Genomic DNA, 10,050 nt, shown 5'->3' on the forward strand with positions numbered 1-10,050 from the left:
CCTATGATTTTCCTAGCCTATAAATGAAAGAAGGCCTTAAAAGTTGACAGCTAAAACGTTTGCAAATGCCAACCCTCTCCAAGCGGACGTTCGCCAGCTGTTGCGGTCCTTATTATATTACTCCGTATTAATGTACCATTAAAACAATACAAAATACAGTAGTGTATATGGTAGTATAATAAAACCCTAAAAATACGAAAAAGGAAGGGAAACAGAAACAACCAACAAAACGTACGTCTGGCTTGCGGGCCTGGCCCATACACTCCAACGGACCCGCTTGTCAGAGGAACCATCTGCTCAGTCAGTCCCTCGCCTCCCTGACTGGACTGCCTCCTCAGTCAGTCCTCCTCTCCTCCCCCTCCCCCTCCCCCTCGCGTCGCGTCTCCTCCTCCGTTCACCGCCGCGCCCGCGGCCAGCCAGCAAGGCAGGCGCGTACGTTACCTCTCCTGCTCAGCCAGCCAGCCAGCCAGCAATTCATCACGCGCATTACCATTTCTTGTCTCATCTCTTCTCCCCGCATTAATACTTGATTTTTGGCTCGCTCCTCCATCCCGTCCCCGTCCTATAAATCCCAACCCCTCCGCCCCCCGCTCGCTCCCCTTCGACCCGCCCCAAACCCCGCCGCATTCCTGCCGTTTCCGTGTTCGCCGCCGCGCCTCCGGTGATCGGCGCCGGGGGAGCCATGGGGCAGTGCTACGCCAAGAACATACACGCGGACGGCGCGGATGCGGGCGAGGGTGGTGCTGCCCGAGGGACGACCACCATCTCGGTCTCGGCGTCTGCCGTCCAGGAGGAGCCCGCCGGGGAGATGGCCGCGGGAGGGAGGCGCAGCAGCAGGCCGTCGCCGGCGGGGACGCCGCGCAGCAGGGCGGGGGTGACGCCGGCCAGGACTTCGGCTTCGGCGGCGGCCGCGGCGGGGAGCCCCTGGGCGGCCAGCCCGCTCCCCGAGGGCATCGCGCCGTCCCCGGCCACGTCCGCGTCCACGCCCAGGCGCTTCTTCCGCCGCCCGTTCCCTCCGCCGTCCCCGGCCAAGCACATCAAGGCGTCGCTGGCGCGCCGCCTCGGCCACCGCTCCCCGGCTGCCACCTCTGCGCAGGCGCCGCCCGCTAAGCCGCCGCAGGAGGTCCCGATCCCCGAAAACGGGGCCGGCGGCGGCGGTGGAGGAGAGGAGGAGCTCGACAAGAGCTTCGGCTACGACTGCCACTTCGCGGTCATGTACGAGCTGGGAAAGGAGGTGGGTCGCGGCCACTTCGGCCACACCTGTCTCGCGCGTGCCCGCAAGGGGGACATGAGAGGTCAAGTCCTAGCTGTCAAGGTCATCTCCAAAGCCAAGGTCGAACCCTTTCTTGATCTCGCACCCATCTCTCCTAAATGCATAACCGTCTCAGTTTCTACCAACTTAGATCTTGCTTGGTATTAAGATGCCGTGTGATCCTTTCAGTTGCTCACTTGTTCTACAATGAATCCTTTGTTACTTTTGCAACAAGAATTCAGCAACTGGCCAATGCCACTAGCACAGACATTGCAATCATAAGTTAATCATTCGTTTTCTTTGTCTGCCTTGCATAATGAACAGGGTATTGGCATTTCCTTGGAAGTAAGAAGTACATTATGGAAATGTCGTTGTAGTGATGCTGCACTGAATTTTTGTCTTCTACTTTGATCTCACTGTTTGTCCATCTGACACATGTTCTTGTTTTGTTCTTTTTTTGTAAGAAACCGGCAGGGGATTAGCTTATGCAGTGTTTGGTTACAGGATTAAAAGTAACCAATTTCTCTGTGAGATCCCCTGATAGCTTGTCAAATAATGGCAGAATTTTAGCTGGAGTAGTGTGGATAACTACATGTAACTATCAAGAGTTCAGTAGTTATCAAATCAATATTGTGGCACTTTGTTAGTATGATCAGAGCTAGAAGCATAGAAAACAGTAAGGCATGGGAGGCACCCAACTGTATGTGATCAACCTTCCTACCTATATTGCTCTTCCAGGGAGCAATAGTATTGATTTATACAGTATTTTTTTTTAAGTTTCCAAGTCCTTGATGTTTTTCTTGACATCTAGCATGTAAGCAGGTATACATATCTTTTAGATTATTAGGGTGCCGAATTTGAGAATACGTTGATAATATGATCAACTTGTATTGCCCTTGCAGGGACTAATACTATTCAATGTTTTTTGTTCAAGAAAATTAAGAGATTGTTTGGTTTCATATTATATCTTTCCTGGTGTTAGCTAGGATCTGTTGATAAACTAGTATGCAATACAGCTAACTGAATTCTACGTACACGTACGTGTGCATGCCGGCATTGATGTTTCTCATGCACGTAAATGTCGTTTTCTTTTCCGACCGTTATTACTTGTATTGATTACTGACTTTTTTTTTGGCTTGCTATAGTGTTCTCGTTTTGGGGAGGCTACTTACATTAACTATTTGAACCCTTGACGTATCTATCAAGTTTAATGCATCTCTCGCTCTCATATTGTCGTTTTAATATTTGCACCTGATATAATTGTGTTCCCTGTCATCACATATCGGTCTTTCATTTGCATCTTATACAAACATTTTCCCAGTAATCATATAATGTATGGTCATCATTCTCTTGACAGCTTGATCTTTTGTTGCTAGAAGCTAATTAATGCCCAGGCAATCTTTCCATTAAGCTTAATAGTTCAATATGAAGATGTATCAGTTAGCACCAAGTTTGCTTGTCTAGCTCGTTAGGTTATGGATAGCTGTCTTTGACTGTTTGACTACCAATTTCGCATTTTATCCTTTACAAAGTAATCTCAACCTTTTGTTCTTCTCTAGCAGATGACAACAGCAATATCTATCGAGGATGTGCGTAGAGAGGTGAAAATTCTGAAGGCTTTATCTGGGCATTCAAATCTTGTGAAATTTTATGATGCATGTGAGGATGCCCTTAACGTCTACATCATCATGGAGTATGTTTGCTTTCTCCCCCTCACATATTGTTGACTTTGCATCCGTACAATGTTGTTATAGAAACTGCAACATCTCATTGTAGACTTTCTATCTGCTAAAATGGAATGTCTTATTTCTTGCAAGTTCTATGCATAGTACATTATTATTGATGTTTTGCTCGTATTGGTTAGGTTGTGTGAAGGTGGGGAGTTGTTGGACAGAATTTTGTCCAGGTATAACATTTTCCTTCAGAAATATTTCTTTGTACCAAAAACAAACATAGCTCTCGCTAGTATTTATTTTCTATTTTTCCAGAGGTGGGAGGTACACTGAAGATGATGCTAAAGTTATCATCAAACAGATATTAAGTGTAGTTGCTTTCTGCCATCTTCAGGGCGTCGTTCATCGTGATCTTAAGCCAGAGGTATGTGGAGTCTTTGTTGATCTCTTCTGTGCTGATAATCCAACCCTTTATTTTTGATGACTCCACACTTGATCTTGAACAGAATTTCCTATTCAGTACTAGAGATGAACATTCTCCTATGAAGCTCATCGATTTTGGCCTCTCTGATTTTATAAGGCCAGGTAGTACCTCCACATGAGGATTATACCCATAGCATGTTTTATCTACATTCTTTGATTTTTGAATTTAAAGCAAGCTTGACATGAATAAAAGACTTGAATGTCTTGTCATTGTATACCAAAGCCTAATACATTTTGTTTTGCAGATGAAAGGCTGAATGACATTGTTGGTAGTGCATACTATGTTGCTCCAGAAGTCCTACATAGGTCATATAGCACAGAAGCAGACATGTGGAGCGTAGGTGTTATCACTTATATCTTGCTGTGTGGTAGCAGACCATTCTGGGCACGCACTGAATCAGGAATTTTCCGCTCCGTGCTGAGAGCTGATCCTAATTTTGATGATTCACCATGGGCATCAATATCTCCTGAAGCTAAAGACTTTGTCAAAAGACTTCTTAACAAAGATTACAGAAAAAGAATGACTGCTGCACAGGCACTCTGTAAGTTGTGCCAATGATGATTCTTTTACTTTATGCTTTCTTTTAAAGTTTCCATAGAATATTGGCGATTTACTTATGCATTGTGTGTGTATTGCAGCTCACCCCTGGTTGCGAGATGAGTGCTGCCCAGTCCCTCTGGATATGTTAGTTTTTAAGCTGGTTAAGGCGTACCTTCGTTCCACGCCTTTCAAACGGGCAGCATTAAAGGTTTTACTCTTTACCTAGTTCCTTCAAGTATGTAACTTTCGAACTATACTTCCTTTGATGCTGATTTTGCCAAACTGCATTCGACACACGTGAGTAGCATGTACACATCATACATCTAAATCCTTGCCACCTTTAATATCTTGCATTCTACAGACGTGAGTAGTATGTGCACATCATTGATCTAAATCAACACCACCTTTAATATCTTGCATAAATAGTCAGCTATGTTTAATAGACTGGTGTAGGGAAGTGTGAAAATTGGTTGCATGTACTGTTATTATTTTATTTTGTCTTGCTTGAACATGTTGAGCAATTCACTGCCATAATATTTCCATCTTTTATTTGACAGGCTCTGTCTACAGCTATAACAGAAGATGAGCTTATCTATACCAGAACACAATACAACTTATTGCAACCAAGTAGTCAAGATGGTCGAATATGCATTGAGAACTTCAGGATGGTAAGTGCTCTTGTGTTGTCAAGTCTCTTAGCAATTGTAATTTGCAATTGGGGTGCTCACATTCTACTATTAGAGCATGCACTATGATTAATTGAAGTGATTTCCATCTCCAGGATACTAAACTTGATATTTCTCTTCTTTTTCACCTTTAATTTATGCAGGCCCTTCTACAGAACTCCACTGATGCTATGAAAGAATCTAGAGCTCTTGATATCTTAAGCACAGTATGAAATGCCCACTCGTTGTACCTTCATTTGCACACATGGTATATATCATTCATCATTTGAACTTACATGTGTATTCATTTTTAGTTGGAGCCGCTTGCATATAGGAGGATGGACTTTGAGGAGTTCCGTGCAGCGACAATCAGCCCTTACCAACTTGAGGCTTCGTCCATGTGGGACGAAATTGCGAGCACCGCATTTGAGTGCTTTGAGCAGGAAGGCAACCGTGTTATCACAATTGAGGAGCTAGCTCAGGTATGCAGTTGAACCATGACATGAATCTTTCATCTTGTGCTAGACACTGACCAACTGGCCTCCTTTCCCCATACAGGAGATGAATCTTTCTTCTGCGGCGTATTCCATCGTCCGCGACTGGATTAGGCCTTCAGATGGGAAGCTTAGCTTTATAGGCTACACCAAATTTTTGCATGGATTGACTATGCGGAGCAGCAATGCGAGGCGCCATCACTGATCCGCTTTCGCCTCAGCTGCTTAGATTTCTTTGATTCATGGGGAGTTTGATGGATGTTGTTGGTGTTTTATCTGTGTTTTTGGCGGATTAGCTTTTGTAGAGAAAAAAAGAAGAAAGAAACAGAAAGTGGGAGTTCATAATGGAGTTTTAGTGGCAAAGATATGTTTTTACCTGTTTTTCTTTTACATCTTGGTGCTGTTACATCATTCTTAATCTGGCTTATACATGGGCGCTGTACAGTTTGCTCATCGTGCACCGTTCAACTTGCTACCCTACTAGTGTTTGTGTCTATCCAGGTGCTTGCTGTCTTGCTGTTTCTCAGAGAAGCAGAAGTACAAGGACCAAGGTGCTGCTGCTCCTGATGAGCGGCGGCAGTTGGAAAAAGCCAAATATCTGGTGAGGGTGTGAAAAGACGTCGTGGTTTGGAACGTTCTTAGCAGGTGCTAACTGGTGATTGAATGGCTAATGCAACAACGCGTAGGAAGCAGCAGGCCATAGATGGGGTGCTATGTTTCGCCTTTTCCAGACAATCGTACGGCGGCACTTTTATGGTGGTCAGGACGATTAAGAAAGGGCTTCAAGTACGAAAAGGAACCTTGAAGAGACAGTCTAGCCACTGGGATTAACAATTTAAGTTAGTCTGTTGATCTTTGGATGTGGATGCGAAGACATGTGACGATGAGCCAGCCGCTGGTATTTTATGAATCACATGACTACAATGAATATAAATAACATAAACAATAACTAATGATTAAGATTGTATTCAGGGTCGAAACTAATTTCTCCTTTATGCATAAAAAAATAGCTAATTTCTTTTCACATGACTGATCGACTTCAAACTGATGTCCAACGGGTTTCCTAAAATTCAACCATCTGGACAGGCCATGCTTTTCCAAATCAAGCCAATATTTGTAAACTATCCACTATATTATCTTTGACATGTGGTGCCAAATAAAAATATCACCTCATTGGACTCCCCTTCCCACTCGGTTTTTGGCCGTAGTGGGACATTTCTCGGTAGAGCCATCTCCTTTACACCATATTTCCTCATGAACCGTCAAGTAGGAGTCCCATGCCAACCACCCCGCTCCCCGCCCTAATCCCCGCCACCCCATGTTCGTGTCGAGTCGCCATTGTCATCAAGGGGGACAAGGCGTACATCACCCGTGATGCCCTCCTGATAGTGCAACTAATCCCGAGATGATTTTGATAATTAATTATAGTATATACATCATTGAACATTCAAAGATTATTTCAGGAAATTTCAATGTAGGTATGGCAAGGACATGTCGATGTGCCCCCCTCAAAATGCAAATGACAAGGATTGGCAAAAGCTCCAAGACTCCATTTTTGGTTAAGTGGTCCAAGATCATATTGAGTCCATAGAAAAGACAATACTATTAAAAGGGTTGAGATTTTGATCATGACTCAATTGCTCAATGTGCTTGAAGATGTTGCTCCAAAACCCTCAACCACATTCTCACAATCCAATCTGTCCAAAACCTCCAAGTTAATCTTGCTCCCACCAAAACCATCCAACTTGGACGCACCGAGATACTTAAGGCAGAGCCACTCCCTAAACCCTAGAAACTCGGTCTCACCGAGATGACATTCGGTCCCACCGAAGTGCAAGTGCCAGGTTTCCATAACCCATTGATTTCACTTCAGAACCTTCGAGTGAAATCAATTGGAATTACCAAAATGAGGAAACTGTTTAGGTCATCACGAATCGGTCCTACCGAGTGGATCCATCCGGTCTCATCGAATCGTCTAACATTCGAATCTTTTGCACTAGCCAGCGCCTTCATGATTTCGTACCGGTCCCACCAAGTTATGCATAAAGTGTGTAACGGCTAGATCTTTGGTGATGGCTATATATACCCCACCCACACCACCTACTCTCAGAGAGAGCAACCAGGACGAAGCACACATTTCTCATATCCATTTTCTGAGAGAGAACCACCTACACTTGTGTTAAGATCAAGGCATTTCACTCCAACCATATGATCCTTGATTTCTAGCCTCCTCAAGTTGCTTTCCACCCAATCTTTCTGTTCTACCAAGACAAATTCTATGACAGAGTGATTGAGTGTTGAGGAGACTATCTTTTGAAGCACAACAACAAGGAGTTCATCATCAACACAACGTCTATTACCTTTTGAAGAGTGGTGTCTCCTAGATTGGTTAGGTGTCACATGGGAGCCTCCAAATCATGTGGAGTTGAACCAAGAAGTTTGGAAGGGCAAGGAGATCGTCTACTTAGTGAAGATCTACCCCGAGTGAGGCTAGTCCTTCGTGGATGTAAGCCATGGTGGAATAGACAAGGTTGCTTTCTTCATGGACCCTTTGTGTGTGGAGTCCTTCATGGACTTGCGCAACCGTTACACTCAGTGGTTTTAAGTATCCATCAATGGACGTATGATAGCACCACCTATCAGAACCACGCCAAAAAATCAACGTGTCTTCTTTGCGCTTGATTTCTCTGATCCCTCCTTTACTTTCATACGCAATGTCTCTACTTTCGCTGCACACTATCTAGACTTGCATGTGTAGGGTGTTGCTTGACTCGCGTGAATCACTAAAACTTGCCTACAACTAAAACTAAGAGAAGTTTAAGTTTTTATTTGGTCAAGTAGTCTAATCACCCCCTCTAGACCCACTTGCGATCCTATAAGTGGCATCAGAGCATTGTTCTCCATTGCATTGGTTTAACCACCAAGGAGGGTACGTCGTCTAGTGATGGAAATTATCATCATAGAGGACCATATTTTGATGGTACAAACTTTGCTACTTGGAAGCATAACATGAAAATGCATATTATTGGTCATAATCCCGTTGTTTGGGTTGTTATTCATGCTGGCTTGCAAGGTGAATTTTTTGAAGATGAAAAAGAACCAGATCATGAAGCAACCGCAGAAGAATTGAAGATGTTGCAATACAATGTATTCACCGGTTTGTGTCCCGAGGAGTTCAACAAGATAAGTCACCTTGGAAATACCAATAAAATTCGAGATGCTTTGGCTGACATGCATGAAGGAACCGAGTCTGTCAAGGAATCCAAGTTGGATGTGCTTCAAAGTCAACTTGACAATTTCAAGTCGAAGGATGGTGAAGGAGTTGCGGAAATATACTCTAGTCTTGCTCTCCTGATAAATTAGATTATTGGCTTAGGAAGCAAAGAGTTGACCAAAAAATTCATCATCAAGAAGATCCTTGGAGCCTTAGATGGAAAGTACGACACCTCGTGCACATTGATCAAAATTATGCCCAATTACAAAGATCTCAAGCCCACATAAGTCATTGGAAGGGTTATTGCTCATGAAATGTCACCAAGGACAAAGAGGAGCTCCACAACAAATCAAGGGGTGCTTACAAAGTCACAAGTGATACCCCCACAACATCAAGTAACAAGCTCGTGTCCAATGAAGAGATAAGCATAATGGTCAAGAACTTCGACAAACTCTACAAGAATAGAGACAAATAGAGAAGCTCCAACTCAAGATACAATGAGAATCGTTCTTCTAGTCGTGACTGGAATTTCTACAATTGTGGAAGACCCATACACTTCTCCAATGAGTGTACGAGTGCTACTTGTGATGGAGTTGGGATTTTCCCTGAAGAGGAAGGGTGATGTAGTAAAGTAGCGAAAAAATATTCCCCTTAGTTAAGAACCAAGGTTTATGTAATCAATAGGAAGCTATGCAAACAAACGATCAACAATACTTGCACACACAAAAGCAAATACTTGCACCCAATACAGACAGGAGGGTTGTCAAGCCCCTTGTACTCGTTAATTGCAAGGATTAAATCTGATAGTGTATGATATATAATTATAAATAAAAAGATAATAAATAACTTCAAGTATTATTATATGTTTTTGGTAAATATAATAGGAAGATGGGCCCCGGGACCATAGCATTCACTAGAGGCATCTCTCTCATGAGCATAATAATGGTGGGTGCACAAATTACTATTAGGAAATTGACAGAAGAGCGAATAATTATGTTGTTATTCATGGCATGATCAATACATATGCATTATGCCTTTGATAAGTAGACCCAAAATATTTTGCATCTAGTACTATTACTCCACCAATTGATCGCCATCCAGCATGCATCTATTGTATTAAGTTCATAACAAACCGAGTAATGCTTGAAGCAAGATGACATAATGTAGACAAAGTAAGAGCAATTGTTATGTTCAGACCCCGTTGTTCTATCCTTAGCAGCAACAATACAAATGTGTGCCTTGCTACTCCTACAATCATAGAGTGAGGACACCACAAGATTGAACCTACTAGTATGCACCACTTCCTCTACAGATCTACTCATCTACTTGGCCAAAGAAAACTTATAGATAGGTAATCATACATAATTATATGAAATCACACACAATAAATCTCACATTGGATCAATTACTTTCAATAGATAATTTGAACATAAACTCACAATTCAATGGATCCCAACAAACACACCGCAAAGACTACATCAAATAGGTTTGTGAAGAGATCATTGTATTGTATTGAAGATCAAATGAGAGAGAGAAAGAGAGGGGGAGAGAGAGAGAGAGAACTATCTACAACTATGGACCCGTAGGTCCTATAGAAACTACTCACACATCATTAGGGAGGCAAAAAAGTTGATGAAGATGGCCTCCATGATGGACTCCTTCTCTGACAGACTACCGAAAAATGCCTCCAGATGGGATCGCAGAGGCACAGAGACTTGCGATGGCAAA

The 10,050-nt window shown here is 43.2% G+C and overlaps 1 protein-coding gene across 1 annotated transcript; it reads left to right on the forward strand.

The window, feature by feature from the left end:
- Positions 1-341: 341 nt before the first annotated feature.
- Positions 342-5,471, forward strand: LOC123434352 (CDPK-related kinase 3-like). Its single transcript, XM_045115508.1, has 11 exons — positions 342-1,333; positions 2,815-2,945; positions 3,117-3,158; positions 3,241-3,349; positions 3,432-3,510; positions 3,654-3,950; positions 4,048-4,157; positions 4,507-4,617; positions 4,779-4,841; positions 4,929-5,096; positions 5,173-5,471. Exons 1-11 carry the CDS (start codon positions 683-685, stop codon positions 5,311-5,313), a joined length of 1,902 nt encoding a protein of 633 aa, XP_044971443.1. The 5' UTR covers positions 342-682; the 3' UTR covers positions 5,314-5,471.
- Positions 5,472-10,050: the final 4,579 nt, after the last annotated feature.

This window comes from Hordeum vulgare, chromosome 1H (genome assembly GCF_904849725.1).
Source record: "Hordeum vulgare subsp. vulgare chromosome 1H, MorexV3_pseudomolecules_assembly, whole genome shotgun sequence".
NCBI classification, from domain to species: Eukaryota; Viridiplantae; Streptophyta; class Magnoliopsida; order Poales; family Poaceae; genus Hordeum; species Hordeum vulgare.